Consider the following 18,661-nt stretch of genomic DNA (forward strand, 5'->3'; position numbering starts at 1 on the left):
AAAAAGACGCGTTGAACACCCGAAAGGAATGTGTATGGATAATACTGGCTGGCTTTTTTTGTGGTATATCGGATATATTCCATTCCATTCAGTTGGCAACTCATCTTCGACTAGCTGAATGGAATATATCTGATTTACCACGAAAAAATCCAGCCAATATTATTTAAAGGAGAACTGAAGGCATTTTTTTTCATCAAAATTCTATTTCTCTCATTTTATTAAATATCGGAACGCATTTTTGATGGCTATTTTGTCGCTGCTATGGAGCACTTGCATGTGACGTCACAGCCGATCCAGATTGTGACAGACGCCATCTTGTCGGTCAAACGCCATATTTCCGCCTTCTACTTCTGCTTCTACCTTTTCTTCTGGAAAACCCTACTATATACAATTCTACTACAATGGCTGCGGCTACAAGCTCTCCCTACCTGTGCAAGTTTTTTATGTGTATTTTTGCGTGTTCTTCGTCTGTACCGGACTTCAATATCCACTACAACCGTATGGACTTACTGGACATTGGTTTCCAGCAGAAAATGACGGTTTGTAGCGATTTCCATCGCATGCACAACATTCCGGACGAGATAGCGAGACCAGCGGGGTCTCCGTGGATTGTTATCGGAAGCAAAGCGAAGGAGGCGGCGTCGGGAGCGGAAGCAAAAGCGGGGCTGCAGAGCCGGCCTGTTGACTAAGCTCAGAAAACAGCCACTCAAACCTCCACTGCTAAGCCTCTACCTCTCCAACGCCAGATCCATGGTAAACAAGACGGACGATTTGGAATTACAGCTGGAATTACCTTATTCTATTCTATAATTGGCTGGTCAGTGCTATACTCAATACTTAAGTGACTTACCCGTCCAGTGAGGATTATTTTCTTGTTTACAAGATGCCACATCTGAGTCGCTGACAAATCCTGAATTTCTGTAAAGATAACTGTCCAGAGATTTATAGGCACACAGTGCTTCACCACTGAACAGCGAGGGAAAGTTAATGAGGTAATTATACACGTCTGGGTATTCCGCTGGCAGTTCCATATCCACTGACACGGTCGTGAAAACTACGTCTGGTAAGCCATAACGGTCACTAATCTGTAGATCGTTTATTTTAGACATATATCTAGTTATCTGTTCATTAGAAAAATGAGCTGTGTAGTCCGTCGGTTGAAATTGATCCATTCTGTACACGAGTGCAGCAGTATTCAGCGGTGTTTTTTACCGACAAGATGGCGGCTGTGTACTTTCCGGTCACGTGACTGCAAGATCTCTATAGCAAGTTATGAGTGTTTGAAATATGCTCTGTAATATATCAGTCCGTATGTCAAAGCGATGGCAAAGATTCGTCGAGACCTGTGCGAGACATCGCATCGTAGGACGGAAGTAAAACGTACAGAGGAAATCCAAGTGGCCAATGCTGTCAAAAGACGCACGCGCCCTCTTTCGAATGCTGAAGCCGGAAGTTTTGTTTGTTTTGATTGCAAGCAGGAAAGTTTGAAAAAAGTAGGCAGTAATCGTCATTTAAACTCGTTTTTCTCCAATATTTCATTTGGAAAACGGTTTTCAAAATGGCGGCGCTGACACTTCACGTTTTGAAGTCTCGCACAAGTCTCGTGAAGATCGCGCGGATAAGCGACGCCTGCCGTGGACCAAACGAACTAAATTCAACACGGCTAAAAACCGAACAGGCCGATAAGTATAATATTTAATTGCGATTAGTTGCCAATACGAGTCACGATATAAGGTTACTAAAACCGAAAACGTAGTTGAATAACACGTTAATTAAGAAATAAAGCAAGTTTAAAAATGACTTCAGTTCTCCTTTAAATATGTCACTCAGATCCGTGATGCGTTTCAGATGAAAAATGCGAGTTTTTCAACACGAGAAGATAAGCTTCACATCTTCAAGCCAGCGTGTGGTTTTCTTTTTATTATATCGACACATTCACAAACACAAAGTCTTCAAATTTATCAAAACAATTAATTGATTTCCTCACGAGTGCCATATCAAGATTTGTCACGGTTTTGGTTCTCCATGTCCCAGCTGGAGCGCGTATGAAAAATATGAGAGGCGTATTTCCCAGTAAAACACTCGTGTCCGTATAATATTGTATAAATATGGAAATAGCTTGCTTATAATCAACCTATTATTTTTTATTTTTATTTTTTTTTTAAACTGCATTATAAAATAAATTATTAACCTAATTTCTAGATATTTGACTAAGTTTGAGCCGTGATGGGTAGATAAATTTGCTTGTTTCTAGAATTTATTTCTAGAAAATGCGAAAGGAGTAAAACTCTTGGGCACATGCTGTTATAGGAAATTAAACAGTGATGTGGTGTGTGATGTGGCACAAGGCACAGTGGATTATTTTCCTGTAACATCACAACCTGAAGTATTTTGTTTCTCCACGGCAATTTGACAATTATTACATTTCTAATTTAAAGAATGACATCTTTTGGGTACTTTTTTATCCATTTCTAGCTGCATACAGTGCTCAGCGTAAATGAGTACACCCCCTTTGAAAATGTATCTCAATGAACACAATTTCCAAAATGTTGACAAGACAAAGTTTAATATAACATGTTTAACCTTACTTTCATGTTATAAGTTAATAATATAACTTAGATTACACATTTTTTTCAGTTTTACTCAAATTAGGGTGGTGCAAAAATGAGTACACCCCACAACAAAAACTACTACATCTAGTACTTTGTATGGCCTCCATGATTTTTAATGACAGCACCAAGTCTTCTAGGCATGGAATGAACAAGTTGGCGACATTTTGCAACATCAGTCTTTTTCCATTCTTCAACATTGACCTCTTTTAGTGACTGGATGGAGAGTGATGCTCAACTTGTCTCTTCAGAATTCCCCAAAGAAAATTATTTCTTTCCACCACAAAGGTGAAGGCTACAAGAAGATCAGCAAAGCTTTACTTATCAGTCAGAATACTGTCGCAAAAGTGGTACAAAAATTTAAGAAAGATGGAACTGCAACCATCTCACAGAGACGTCCAGGTCGTCCACGGAAGTTAACACCTCGACAGGAGCGTCTTCTGATGAGAAGGGTTGAAGAAACTCGGCATGCAAGTTCACTGCAGTTATCTAAAGAAGGAGAAAGCCAAACCGGGGTGACTATTTCCCGTGACAATACGGCGTACACCGCAGAGGAATGGCATGCATGGATGTCGTCTACGAAAGAAGCCTCTCCTAAAGCCCAGGCACAAAAAAGCCCGCCTAGAGTTTGCCAGGGCCCATGCTGACAAAGATGAAGACTACTGGGACACTATACTCTGGAGTGATGAGACCAAGATAAATGTTTTTGGAACTGATGGCTTCAAAACTGTATGGCGTCACAAAGGTGAGGAATACAAAGAAAAATGCCTGGTGCCTACAGTGAAACATGGTGGTGGCAGTGTCCTTATGGGGAGCTGCATTTCATTGATGGCATCATGAATTCACAGATGTATTGCTCTGTACTGAAAGAGAAGATGCTACCATCACTCCGTGCCCTTGGTCGTCGTGCACTTTTCCAACATGATAATGATCCTAAACACACGTCTAAGGCCACTGTTGGATTTCTGAAGAAGAACAGGGTGAAAGTGATTCAGTGGCCAAGTACGTCTCCTGATCTGAACCCAATCGAACACCTATGGGGAATTCTGAAGAGACAAGTTGAGCATCACTCTCCATCCAGTATCCAGTCACTAAAAGAGGTCGTTGTTGAAGAATGGAAAAAGATTGATGTTGCAAAATGTCGCCAACTTGTTCATTCCATGCCTAGAAGACTTGGTGCTGTCATTAAAAATCATGGAGGCCATACAAAGTACTAGATGTAGTAGTTTATGCTGTGGGGTGTACTCATTTTTGCACCACCCTAATTTGAGTAAAACTGAAAAAAATGTGTAATCCAAGTTTATATTAACCTTACTTTCACGTTATACAGTAAGTTAAACAGATGTTATATTAAACTTGTCAACATTTTGGAAATTGTTTGTGTTCATTGAGATAATGGTGAAAATGTTACTTTTCAAAGGGGGTGCACTCATTTACGCTCAGCACTGTATCATGACAACAACACATCTCAAAAAAGTTGGGACAAGGCCATGTTTCCCACTGTGAGACATCCCCTTTTCTCTTTACAACAGTCTGTAAACGTCTGGGGACTGAGGAGACAAGTTGCTCAAGTTTAGGGATAGGAATGTTAACCCATTCTTGTCTAATGTAGGATTCTAGTTGCTCAACTGTCTTGGGTCTTTTTTGTCGTATCTTCCGTTTTATGATGCGCCAAATGTTTTCTATGGGTGAAAGATCTGGACTGCAGGCCGGCCAGTTCAGTACCCGGACCCTTCTTCTACGCAGCCATGATGCTGTATGTGGTTTAGCATTGTCATGTTGGAAAATGCAAGGTCTTCCCTGAAAGAGACGTCGTCTGGATGGGAGCATATGTTGCTCTAGAACCTGGATATACCTTTCAGCATTGATGGTGTCTTTCCAGGTGTGTAAGCTGCCCATGCCACACGCAATAATGCAGCCCCATACCATCAGAGATGCAGGCTTCTGAACTGAACGCCGATAACAACTTGGGTCGTCCTTCTCCTCTTTAGTCCGAATGTCACGGCGTCCCTGATTTCCATAAAGAACTTCAAATTTTGATTCGTCTGACCACAGAACAGTTTTCCACTTTGCCACAGTCCATTTTAAATGAGCCTTGGCCCAGAGAAGACGTCTGCGCTTCTGGATCATGTTTAGATACGGCTTCTTCTTTGAACTATAGAGTTTTAGCTGGCAACGGCGGATGGCACGGTGAATTGTGTTCACAGGTAATGTTCTCTGGAAATATTCCTGAGCCCATTTTGTGATTTCCAGTACAGAAGCATGCCTGTATGTGATGCAGTGCCGTCTAAGGGCCCGAAGATCACGGGCACCCAGTATGGTTTTCCGGCCTTGACCCTTACGCACAGAGATTCTTCCAGTTTCTCTGAATCTTTTGATGATGATATGCACTGTAGATGATGATATGTTCAAACTCTTTGCAATTTTACACTGTCGAACTCCTTTCTGATATTGCTCCACTATTTGTCGGCGCAGAATTAGGGGGATTGGTGATCGTCTTCCCATCTTTACTTCTGAGAGCCGCTGCCACTCCAAGATGCTCTTTTTATACCCAGTCATGTTAATGACCTATTGCCAATTGACCTAATGAGTTGCAATTTGGTCCTCCAGCTGTTCCTTTTTTGTACCTTTAACTTTTCCAGCCTCTTATTGCCCCTGTCCCAACTTTTTTGAGATGTGTTGCTGTCATGAAATTTCAAATGAGCAGTATTTGGCATGAAATTTCAAAATGTCTCACTTTGGACATTTGATATGTTGTCTATGTTCTATTGTGAATACAATATCAGTTTTTGAGATTTGTAAATTATTGCATTCCGTTTTTATTTACAATTTGTACTTTGTCCCAACTTTTTTGGAATCGGGGTTGTACTATTAAAAAAATAATAATTTTTTTTAAAAATACTCTGTTGTCTGGAATCAGCCGTTTTCCAACGGACTGGTGACTGTGATGGTGCCGCAGCTCAGGCGAGAGAACAGCCTCCTGCTGTGGAGTACGTTGGACCTCAACAGCCCCGTTCACGCCTTCGTAGGTCACGATGACGTGGTGCTCGAATTTCAGTGGAGACCTCAGAAAGAAGGTGAGCTTGATTTCTCAACTTTTTACAGGGTTCGTGTGCATTTAAGTGACGTTTGAGAGAAAACTCTAACATGCAGGGAGCGAAGTGTGTCAGCTCATTAAACACAGAACAAGGAACTTTAACATGCTAAACACAGCATGGACTTAGACACACTCGGGGTGAGCGATATGACAAAAGTATCATATCACGATTCATGAAGACATTTTGACAAGCTACAATATTCTTGATCATACACTCACCAGCCACTTTATTAGGAATACCCACCCACCTGCTCTTTGATGCAGTTCTTTAATCAGCCGATCCCTCGACAGCAGCACGACGCATCAAATCATGCAGCTACAAATCAAGAGCTTCGGTTAACGAAGGGGAAAAATTGTGATCTCACAGTCAAGTGTGACTGACTTTCTTTCACTGTGGTATGGGTGTTGGTTTGAGCCAGATGAGTATTTATGGTCTGAGTATTTCAGAAACTGCTGATCTCCTCTTGGGGTTTTCGCAAGCAACAGTCTGTAGAGTTTACACACGAGAGTTCAGAGGAAAACGGCTAGGTTGGTAGTTCGAGCTGCTAGGAAGGATATAGTAACTCGGGGCTTTTCAAAGTGTGGGGCGCGCCCCCCCCGGGGGGCGCCAGAGTTCTTAAGGGGGGGCGCAACGTGAGGAAAAATAAACCAGAATAAGTTACTATTGCGGACATTTAGTGAACTTCAGCTCGCCTTTACCAGAGACAAAATGGATCGATTTTTATCACCTAAAGCTACAGTGAGTGAGGAGACAGAGTCTGGGCCAAGCAAAAAAAACAGAGCGTCCAGGATGTTGCGATTTGCAACTTCAACGCAAATTCAACCAATCCCCGCGAATTCAGGGCGGTGTTGCAATTATAGCTAATCACTGCAACTTTCCCGCAAATTTGACCAATCGTTGGCGTAGTCTTGAGGTGAAGTCGACAAACTACCTTCCGCCTTACTTCTGTGTATACATTCAAGAGAAGCAGCATGCGCGCAGTGTTGCCAGATTGGGCGGTTTCAAGTGCATTTTGGTGGGTTTTGAACATATTTTGGGCTGGAAAACGTCAGCAGTATCTGGCAACATTGCATGATGTGCAAGTCAGTGTTTATGTAGGCTTAAATTCTGTTACTGAAAGTGTGTTATGTTTACAGTGAAGGACTGTGTGCACTTTACATTATTTTTTTACTTGCGTAATACAAGAAATTAATGGATGCCAACATTTTTGCCAAAATGGTATTTTATTTTCCATTGTTTAGGCAGCTTCAGCATCATATTGTGAGATTCTGTTCAAATAGTTTTTTTTTTCTTCTATGAAGCCTGAGCCATTTATTTTATTAGTTTATAATTATTGTTTAATTTAGTCTTCAGGAGAGACTGCCTGCACACAGTACTAGTATTAATAGTTTTTTTTTCTTACATGAAAGCTGAGGCATTTATATTATATTTTTAAGGTAACTTCATGTTGTGCTGTGAGGTTCTATGCACTTTTGAACCAACAGGTGCATTTGGATAAGTAAAGCCTATTTTTCTGCATTTTTGTAGTCCTGGTAATCTTTTATATTGGTAAAGTTGTTTATAGGACCATTTCTCAGTGTCTTTGTTTTTTTAATCAATAGTTTTTCAGTAATAACTTAATATTTAACATATCACTCAATTTTAATCACAAAAAGAGAAAATCGCAACAATTTCTCGCAACTTTCACTTCCTCCCGCAATGTAATCGCAACAAAAACCTAAAAAACACCGCAACTTTCATCGCAATTTTTTTGAAACCCCCCCCCGCAACATCAGACATTTTAGCCCGCAACAATCACAAAAATGGCCCGCGGAATCCTGGGGGGACTGAAAAAAGAAGGAAGTATGACCACAATTATTTAAAGTTTGGATTTTCATGGACTGGATCTGAAGATGCTCCACTGCCACAGTGTGCTCTCTGCCAAGAGGTGCTAGCTAACGATGCTATGAGATGTTTAAAATGTGTAAAACAAGATGTTTTAAAAAGCACAGATGTTTAAAATGTGAAAAATAAAAATGTGTACAACAACCATTTTTTAAAAATACGAATGGAACATTAAGTATAGTAACAACAAAAATTGTAAGGGGGGCGCTGTTGTTTATTTGCTTTCCAAGGGGGGGCTGACTCTCCCACACTTTGAAAACCCCTGTAGTAACTCATATGATCACTCAGAGCCGGTTCAGACCTCCATGGGGCCCTAGGCAAAATTCTGCTAAGGGGTCCTCTTAACTGAACCCCAAAATGTTCAACAGTCGCACCTGACACCCAGTGCTTCCACTCATCCCCCCCCCCCCCCCCCCTTTAAACATATTGCACTAGTGTCGCCACCTGTTGGTCTAACCCCAAATAAATACAGACCAAATCAAATCGAACTCAATGTGTAACAAATTACCATTAAAAATGTCCCTTTCTGCACTTTCTGGATGCAAAATCATCAATAATGTCGTCATATGATATTTGCTTCCCCACATCATGGTTGATGCTCATGATGGCCAAACCACTCAGACGTTCCTGGGACATGGAAGATCTCATAGTTTTTGATCATTTTTAACTTGCTGAAGCTCCTCTCAGCTGAGGCAACTGTCACAGGCAGAGTGACAGCAGTTCTCAGGGCTATCCAAAGGTTAGGATAGAGTTCCTCCAGATTTTTCTCACAAAGGCAAGAAAGCAGCTCAAAGGCAGTCATATTAGCTGATGGTAGGTCTTGTTCTGGACTTGTCTTTGGGGTAAGAAAAATCTACTCCTGGCTTGACTGGACCTCTGCGCACTAACTCAGTCCGCATACAGTCCGTTAAGACTGGGGGCCAGTCTGCTGGATCATTTGGTGGAGCAGAGACTGTTGCTTTAGGGTCTGAGCTGGCTTCTGATGCTTGCTGCGCACATGTGGTTGTGTGAATAGTGGCCGAGGCTGCCTGTTCTTCCCCTGTGGCTGTACTGGACCTGTGCTGCTGCTTGTACTGGCTGAGGCAGCTGCATATGACTCATCTGTGCTGGTTGAAGGTGGCTCATCTGTGCCTGTCCTATCTGGTTCTGTCCCTCCACTGGCTGACTGGCTGGACTCCGTGCTTCTTGTTAGAAGAAGAAGAAACCTTTATTTGTCACATGCACACTTCAAGCACAGTGAAATTCATCCTATGCATTTAACCCATCTGAAGCAGTGAACACATGCACACACTCAGAGCAGTGGGCAGCCACACCAGAGTGCCCGGGGAGCAGTCAGGGGTTCGGTACCTTGCTCAAGGGCACCTCAGCCCAAGGCCACCCCATGTTAACCTAACTGCATGTCTTTGGACTGTCGGGGAAACCGGAGCACCCGGAGGAAACCCACGCAGACACGGGGAGAACATGCAAACTCCACACAGAAAGGCCCTCGCCGGCCCTCGCCGGCCCTCGCCGGCCCTCGCCGGCTGCTGGGTTCGAACCCAGAACCTTCTTGCTGTGAGGCATAGCACCTGTAAAATATAGATAAGGCTCCTATTAATTCAGCTCCATCGAATTGGCTGCACTTGTTTTACCTTCAGATACTGTACTTAAAATGTAGGTGATTTAGATTATTATTTAGCCTGTTTAGCACCATTGTCATAATATTTCACGAGTTTTATTGATTCACTAAAGGCAGATTCTACCATAACTGGATCCATTAACCACTTGCCCACAAAATAAGAAATTTTTCTTGTCCTTTTTTCAGTGAGGTAATATTTTCAAGATTGAAAATATGGTATTTGGTCTTCTAAAACAGCACGTCATTTAAAAATACACGGAGTATATCAAGAAAAGATTTTTAAAGAATAAAGTTCTATTTCTTTGACATATCTGACAGACATAACTCCCATTTTAAAAATCACTTTCATCATCCCTGCTGCTATCGTCGGTGAATTTCTGTCAGATGACCTGACGATAGACTCGGCCATTATGGATCTTTGGTAGTTATCGTGTGGAAGCAGGCTTTATCATTTTTGGGTGTCAACAGATAGAGTTGAAATACAGGGTGTCTCAAAAAAATGTACTCGCACTTTGAATGACGAGAGAACCTTTATTTATGAACATGGAGTGAAATGGAATAGCTTCGAATGCAGAAGGCAAATGTAATTGAAGAATCATGTTCGCAAATGTTCAAATTGATGACCATTATTGTCCAGACAACGCTGATAACGCGCACCAAGGGATTCGCAAACGTCACGAAACGGGTCATTAGGAATATCGCGACATTTGTCTTTCAATTTCCAGTTTCAATGCATCAATTGTTCTTGGTTTGGTGCGATAATTTCCTGCCATGCTGTGATTAATTACACCTGCAACACAAAAAAGGCAGCATGTTAGGGACAGTTAAAGTGTGAGTACATTTTTTTTGAGACACCCTGTAGATTAACAGCGAGAAAACTATTTCGTTCACGAGAGAAGCCCACAGTTATTTTTAAAAAATGCTATCGTCAGTCTGTCAGTCAAATGCACCTGACGATCGCAAAATTCAAGCCCTCGCCACACACATGTTGACTGACGCAAAGAGGAAATTCTACTGCGCGTGATTTTTGTGACGGCAGACATTTACTTCCGGGCAAGACTTGGAGTTCTGACAGCTCGATTTCATCAAATAAATCAAGGTAAGATTTTCAGTCAGCTATCCTGACGATAGAAATTTTTGACGATAGAAACATTGAGAATATATATGTGCATTCATATTTAAATTTTTCTGGAGGAAAACTATCGTAAGTTGAGATAAATCAGAGCCACTTGCGACCCTTTCAGCCGACAGGCCATTTCAATGTGTTATTTCCCCGCGAAAGTGACAGTCGTGTCTATCGTCACTGTTCTGACAATTATTGTTGATATTTCAATTTTGAAAATAAATTTTATCTTTTTTATTTCAATATTTTATTTTATTATTTGGTTCTAGTGATGAGGTATTTAATATTATTACTAAATTTGTCAGATTAATAATGTAAGAAACCGTTTTGTTGCTATTGTCATCTAGAGTGTCTGTCAGAATATGATGGTAGATGTTAGTTTGTCTGTCAGATTTTGATGATAGAAACCGATGTGTTTCTATTGTCATTTAGCATGTCTGTCATGTCAGGCTTTTATTAATTAGTTACCAGGACTACTGTCCTAAAATTTACTGTGAATGTCCAAGACCCCAAATGCTACTAGAAGAACTTAATAGAATGATCAAAATAATCAATTCAGCAATTTAAGGAGATGGGACTTAACTGGCCTCTGTTATGGTAGAATCTGCCTAATATATCTGCATCTATATTTGCCTGTGGGCTATCCAAGCAAACAAAATTCAATCTTGGTAAATATTTATCCATTACTTTCCATTTTGTATAAGTGCAGTTGTAACTACACTCAGAACGATTGATATAACACCTTAAATTGTAGAAGCTAGCAAGACACACACGGAGACCGTCCGGGGTTCACCCAGGGCTCACCGCCCTGTTATGTAGGTCAAACACCGACTAGCCTCGTCCCTCCCACGCGGAGAGGAGAGTTACCTGACTGCTGTTCCCGCTGTTCATTTTCATGCAGTTTCTTTTTCCTTTTTTCACTCCCTGAGGGATAACTCCGCTTCATCTTGCTAGGTTGATGCACATGCACTGGGAATCTGACGTGTGCGGTCACGTCGTCACGTTTGGGGTTTTTTTTCCCCCCACGGGGCCTCGACGAGTTTGCAGGGCCCTACGCAACATGCGTAGTGTGCGTATTGGGTGAACCGGTACTGCGATCACTCGTCACAACCGTGGTGAGCAGAAAAGCATCTCGGCATGCAACAGAAAACAGAAGAACGCATTGGGTTCCGGTCCTGCAGCCAAGAACATAAATCTTACCCTGTGTCTGAAATCGCTCACTCATTCACTACTCCCTATATGGGGAATTACTATATAGAGGACTATATAGTGAGCTAACTGGTAACACTTTCGGACACTACTCCGTCGCACCGGTATTTACGTCATTGTCGCACAATTAAAACGTGCCAGATCAATCGGCTGGTGGGTTTTCAAAATAATAAAAACATGCGTGTGTTTTTGTGATGAATCCATATTATACTGAGCGCATTTCCGGCATTAATTAATCAATACAAAGTACCTGCATCTTTCAGTTCTTTTAAATCAAGGCTGAATACTTTTCTTCTTTGCCGCTGCCTTTTATTAAATTAAATCAAATTTAAGCCTTTTTTTTTTTTTCTTTCAGCGCGACCGCAATGCATTGATTTGGTTAGTGACCATCAGTTGTACACTACTTTTCATGATGCATTGTGGGATACTTTGAGTGCACTATATACAGTGGTATGCAAAAGTCTGTGCACCCCTGGTCAAAATTGCTGTTACTGTGAACAGTTAAACAAGTTGAAGATGAAATGATCTCCAAAAGGCATAAAGTTAAAGATGACTCATTCCCTTTATATTTTAAGCAGAAACACTTTTTTTTTTTTCATCTTTTACATTTTCAAAAGGAAAAGGGCCCGAAGCAAAAGTTTGGGCACCCTGCATGGTTAGTACCTAGTAACACCCCCTCTGGCAAGTATCACAGCTTGTAAACACTTTTTGTAGCCAGCTAATAATCTTTCAGTTCTTACCTGGGGGATTTTCACACATTCGTCCTTGCAAAAGGCTTCCAGTTCTACAAGTTTCCTGGGCTGTCTTGCATGCACTGCTCTTTTGAGATCTATCCACAGATTTTCAATGATGTTTAGGTCAGGGGACTGTGAGGACCCGGGCAAAACCTTCAGCTTGGGCCTCTTGAGGTATTCCATTGTAGATTTTGAGGTGTGTTTTGGATCATCGTCTTATTGTAGGACCCATCCTCTTTTTAATTTAACTTTTTTACAGATGGTGTGATGTTTGCTTCCAGAATTTGCTGGTATTTATTCGAATCCATGCTTCCCTCGACCAATGAAATGTGCCCTGTGCCACTGGCTGCAACACGACCCCAAAGCATGATCGATCCACACCCATGCTTCAGAGTTGGAGAGGAATTTGGCACCCTTTTTTCTCCAAACATACCTTTGCACATTGTGGCCAAAACGTTCTATTTTGATTTCATCAGTCCACAGGACTTGTTTCCAAAATGCATCAGGCTTATTTAGATGTTCATTTGCAAACTTCAGACGCTGAATTTTGTGGCTCGGACGCAGGAACGGTTTTCTTCTGATGACTCTTCCATGAAGGTCATATTTGTTCAGGTGTCGCTGCACAGTAGAACAGTGCACCACCACTCCAAGGTCTGCTAAATATCTCTGAAGGTCTTTTTCAGTCAAACAGGGGTTTTTATTTTATTTGCCTTTCTAGCAATCCAACGAGCAGTTCTTTCAGAAAGTTTTCTTCATCTTCCAGACCTCACCTTGATCTCCACTGTTTCTGTTAACTGCCATTTCTTAATAACATTACAATCTGAGGAAACGGCTACCTGAAAACACTTTGCTACGTTCTTGTAGCCTTCTCCTGCTTTGTGAGCGTCAATTATTTTATTATTCAGAATGTGACGGAGTTGCTTAGAGGAGCCCATGGCTGTTGATTTTAGGGACAAGTTTGAGGAGTCAGAGAATTTATACAGCTTTGAAATCTGCATCATCTGACCTTTCCTAACGAAGAATTTGAACAAGCCACAGCTCGATAAGCTAATTAAGGTCTGGAACCTTGGGAAAAGTTACCTGAGAACTCAAATGTCTTGGGGTGCCCAAACTTTCACATGGTATTCCCTTTTTTTTTTCCACACTCCAATTGTACAAAACAAAAATAATACACAAATCTTGCAGAAAATGCTGAAAAGAAATGTCGTCTTTACCTTTATGCCTTTTGGTGATCAGTTCATCTTCTGCTCACTTAACTATTCACAGTAACAGACGTTTTCCAAAATGGCATCCTCACCATATAGTGAGTCGGGAGCAATTTCAGACACAGAGCGACTCTGCTGCATCACACCATCTCATCCTTCATTATTTTCAGGTTGTGTTGATAAAGGAAAATAATCATTGACGGTGAGAAGGTAGTTTGTGATGTCGGCTGTTGTGAAGCGGAGTCACTGTTACCAACCTGAAGTTAATTATTATTCCATAACATCCCATCCATACAGTGTCTTGTCATCCTTTTTTTTATATATCTTCCACCTGATTGAAGATATTAAGCTCTGACGTTTGAAACTCCCTCCTTAAATATTCAATAAATGTCTGTCTCCTTTTTGGAAAAATTCACCAGTTCAAGGCTTGTTTATCCTTGTACCAGCTTGTATTTTAAATGTTTACTCGAGCATTGGTCTTGTATTATGTGGATCATCCACCATGTTCACAAGTCCGTCTGGAACCTGGGATTTGTCTCCCATCCAGAATTACAGTCAGAACTCCTGCTCTTAGAAAATTAATCAGCAACTTCTGATCAATCTCAAACCGAATGGAGAATTTGAATAATAAAATTAGGACAAATGAAATTAAATTTTGAACACAGCACTTTTTTTTTTTTTTGGATCAAGTATCAAAAGCAAATATCAGATATAAATACTTTGTCCTAGAGGTTCACCCTCTACAGGGACGCAGGAACTCATCTGAAGTGCAGGGTGCTGTAGGCTATGTCATCGGATGATGCACCAAATATAGCCCAAAAGCTATATTCTCAGTATTATTTCTTACAGTAGGCTACTAAAAGCCAGGCCAGAGCTATAATCTTACATTTACTGAGACACTCACATGTATTCAATAATAAGTGCATTTATTTTTTTAGACAAAAGATGAAAAATACAAAGTGCGTTCTCAGCCAGAGCGCGCCACGTAGCTGTCCATGGTATCAAACATCCAAACTATGATAGGTCGTACTCGTAGGCGTACATTTTTAGGTGACAAAAACAAGATAACCATAACCTTAATAAGATTAACCATACTAAAAGAAGAGAGGGCCTATTAAATTATTTACGGCCGCATTTTGACATTGTTCATAGTCCACACTCGCGTTCGTGTTCTCCCGCTCTCACACACGCAGCGGAGGCAGCCCCCCTCCATCTTTAAAGAAATCAGAAATCCTTTTCTGGCTCATTGCTGCTACATTGACACACACCACTAGCTAAACGAACTCTCCCGCCACCAGTGCACTGTTCTACGCCACTGTTCTTTCCAGTCTGGTTGAGGTCTAAACGTTTATCACTCACCTCAAACCAAATTTTTAAATTACATTTAAAACTACTTATAAGCATGTAAAAATTAGAAAAAAAATGTTTTTTCATTTTGTTTTTATTTTAGAATAAAAGAAAAACGTATGCCTGAATTTACAACGCCAATGTTGTAGTTGCGTCTGTTGTCCAGGAGGGGGGTGCTGCAGCACCCTCAGCACCCCTAGTTCCTGCGTCCCTGACCGTCTAAGTGCTTTGCTTATTTCCACGCTGAAAATGTTCAAGTAAAACGGCTGAAACGAACTCAAAATGTAGGTCATCGCAAAACTGTCGGTGCTACACAGCACTACAAAATGGCGTCCTTGCTATATAAGTGAGTAGGGAGCGATTTCGGACACAGGGTTAGAATCAGCAGCAAGTTCCTATTAAAGTGGCCAGAAATACAGGTAGTCGTCGACTTACGACTGCGTTTGGTTACGACTGACCGGTCGTAAGTCGGCCTATGTTAAATGAACGCAAGTATATTGTGATGTGTAATGATTATTGCAATCATCTTCAAGTCTTATTTTATCAACATTTTCTTATTTCATTAGCTTGGCTCATTATTTGGTTTAAGTCAAACACTGCGTACTACACTGCGTACAGTACAATTCGTTTAATATGTGCAAAGCAAAAAATATGAAATACAGGTGTGAAAAATAGAAAACATTTTAGTTTGAAACATAGCAAAATACCAAATTTAGTGACCGCTGGCATCACTGGTGCTTGGCTGTGGGTCGTCTACGTCATCATCAGCTGTTGCAGCGCTCGGGCTGGCGGGAGGATTTGCTCGTTTCATAAACCAGGAGCTGGGGCGGAAACTGTATGACAGTGCGCGAGAGACTGCGCGTGTGCCGGGAGCTGGGGCGGAAACTGTCGGACGCTCAGCTGGGAAACACTTGCCAGTCATAACCAGACAGTTGTAAAGTCGATTGGTCGTAAGTCGCATAGGTCGTAAGTCGATGACAACCTGTACAGTCGTGCTGCGTTTGGGGGTTCTATGATTATTTTTTTTAAATATATTACAAAAATAATGTATCTGTATTTTTATTTTTGGGTGACTTTATCAATGAAATGCTCTTTCTATTTATAAAAGTTTTTTTTTTTTAAAGTCGCATTGTAATGTTTAACACTTTGTCGTTAAGTTTGTTAAGGAAAGTAAATTATTTTTTTTAAAGTATCGCAATGTGCCTTATATCAGATAAAACATATTGTGATAAATTGCACCACAATATCGATGATATATCATGATATCGTGCAACTCTATATCATACCAAGCAGCGAATCAGTAAAGTAAGAATGGGCAAAACACAGAACAGGTGCACACATTAAGAAAGCAAGTCGATGACAGGACGTGGGGGCGGAGACAGAACCAAAACAGAAACCAGAATGTGCCAGGAGGGAAAGTATTTCATCACAAACTAAATTTTTAAGTGTCACATTTTGTGTCGGAGCATGTTTAAAGTGATTTTATTTATTTATTTTAAGGATCGAAGGACTGCCAGCTCGTCACATGGTCCAGAGATCAGACGCTTCGGATATGGAGGGTGGATCCTCAGTTACAGAAGGTGAGAGCTGGAGGTAAAACCTGTGACGTGTGATGGGAGCAGATTTATTATTCAGACAGGGTCAAAGTCACAACAAGGTCAAATGTCTGTCTGAAACAGATTTTTCTGCAACATCTTCCTTCGAAACGAGGTTTACAGCGCGTGTATTTGTTGCTCGTCTCTTGTAGTTATGCGCCAGTGACATTGTGGAGGAGCTGATGGAAGGCATGAGTCTCACGACAGAGTCTGAGAAGACACTCCGCTCCCAGGAACCTCCTCTGAGCCCCAGTCTAACTGCTGACGACCTGCAGGGTGAGGCTACGATACACACGAGACTTGACAATCCAATATATTGAACAGTTATTTCACAAAATCGAGTCGTACATGAGCTGATAGCCGACGAGGCGCGTAGCACCGGGTTGGCTATAAGCCGTGTACGACGAGATTGATTGGAATAACTGTTTTATTCTATCCACATTCACTAGATTTTGAGAAATGGAGCATTTTTTTTTTTTTTTTTTTGCAAATTCGATAAAAAAAACTTTATACAAAATGTCCGACAAAATAATTTCCACTTAGAATGTAAACAAACTGGCGGAATGACAGGAGCAATTTGTGAAAAAGGCTATAATAATAATTCTTGGAAAAAAAAAAGATGTTCATTCCGTATTCTTTCATTATTTTCCCATAGCATCACACCCACAGGTGTTTTATTCCTTATTCCAGAATATTTTCACTTCACTTCAACATTCATGTCGTCGTCGTCGTCTTAGTGTTCTGCCTTTGGGCAGGTCAAACCTGTAGGAGAACAGCATCCATCCTTCGCTATCCTCCGCCATTCTTTTTAATTCTCCGTACAATCTTCCTCCTCACAAGTTGCCCATGAGTGTCACTCTTCTTCTTCCTCTTTTTCCCTTCTATAACTGTCCGATATAAACTATCCCTTCTCAATACATGTCCTAACCACTTCTTCTTTTAGTGTTTTCAGCAATTCTGCTTCAACTCCGAAGTTCTTGTCGTATGCTCTCGTGATCCTTAACATTCTCCTCCATCGCCACGTTTCCAATGCCTTGAGCATTTCTTCTTTCTTCCTGAGTGTCCATGTCTCTGAGCCGTATAAGGCGACAGTCCAGGCCGAGATTTCATAAACGTTTGTGTCACGGTCAGGATTTTGCCGCTCAAGGAAATGGCATGAATCAATCATCTGCACTCTGAAGTGAGCAAGACTAAATAATCAACTTCTCCTGTTTTGTGAGTAGGTCAGTTTGAGGCATCCAATGGCAGGCAAGACCCCGCTGGCCTGGTTCAGACTCTGCAGCAAGAGTTCTCACTGGTCAACCTGCAGATCCGCAACGTCAACGTGGAGGTCAGGACCCTCTGCTTGTATACGTTCTGTAGAACAGTTAACACAAATGATGAACACTTCCTTGGGCAAGTTTTCTAATTTGCATGTTCATATCTTATTCATAAACCCTGGCTTTTGAAAGAGAAACCTGACTCCGTCATTTCAGATAGCTCCACCAGCAGATTTGTGTAATCAGTATTGAAAAAGCATAACAATGAAAAAAAATTTGTGCGTGTGTAGATGGATGCCGTGAACCGCACCTGCTTTGTTTCCGCCCACTGTGGAGCGAATCAGGTCAGGCTGGTGGTGAAGTTTCCCACACAGTATCCAAACAACGCTGCACCGTCTTTCCAGTTCGTTCCTCCAACAACCATCTCATCCTCCATGAAGACCAAGATCCAGAAGGTACCACTGGGTTAACTACTTTATAAAACCACGGTTCATTAAAGGATCTAGTAAGCTTCCGATTAGTTCTTAGAGACAAGAAATGTAATCCATACATGAGCTTACTGTATACGGTATAATAATAATAATAATAATAATAATTCAAAGCATTTCAGAGTCTCAGTGGTCTAACAATAAAAATAATGATCTGAACAATTAAAGCTAGACGGCCTTTCGATTTCATAAAATCATTGAAATTTAGTTCGCTCTGAAATGTGCTCATTCTGATATACATGTTATTTACCAGCTGGGAGGTCCGTATCGTGAAATACTGTGGCCGAGGTCACGGTATTTCACCATACGGACCAGCCTTAAGCTGGTAAGTAATATATTTTTTTCTTTACCAAATTCTAACAGAAAACGAGAGCGCCCGAAAGGGAAAACCGAGCCGAGCCGCCATTTTGAATCCTCATTCACGGCTGTAATGCAAATTGCTTCCTCCTCGGTATACAAGTGCACTTCTATGGCAGGAAAAAAACTAGATTT

General features: G+C 41.2%; 1 protein-coding gene across 1 annotated transcript in view; it reads left to right on the forward strand.

Annotated features, from left to right (window-relative positions):
• The window catches only part of wdr59 (WD repeat domain 59), an 88,228-nt gene that overhangs the window by 20,954 nt on the left and 48,613 nt on the right, over nucleotides 1-18,661 (forward strand). Inside the window, exons 10-14 of the mRNA XM_060923255.1 lie at nucleotides 5,530-5,686; nucleotides 16,328-16,407; nucleotides 16,575-16,698; nucleotides 17,646-17,752; nucleotides 17,972-18,136. Of these exons, the coding sequence (XP_060779238.1) occupies nucleotides 5,530-5,686; nucleotides 16,328-16,407; nucleotides 16,575-16,698; nucleotides 17,646-17,752; nucleotides 17,972-18,136 (633 nt within the window). The remainder of the gene's footprint in view (nucleotides 1-5,529; nucleotides 5,687-16,327; nucleotides 16,408-16,574; nucleotides 16,699-17,645; nucleotides 17,753-17,971; nucleotides 18,137-18,661) is intronic.

Source organism: Neoarius graeffei, chromosome 6, assembly GCF_027579695.1.
Source record: "Neoarius graeffei isolate fNeoGra1 chromosome 6, fNeoGra1.pri, whole genome shotgun sequence".
In the NCBI taxonomy this organism is placed as follows: Eukaryota; Metazoa; Chordata; class Actinopteri; order Siluriformes; family Ariidae; genus Neoarius; species Neoarius graeffei.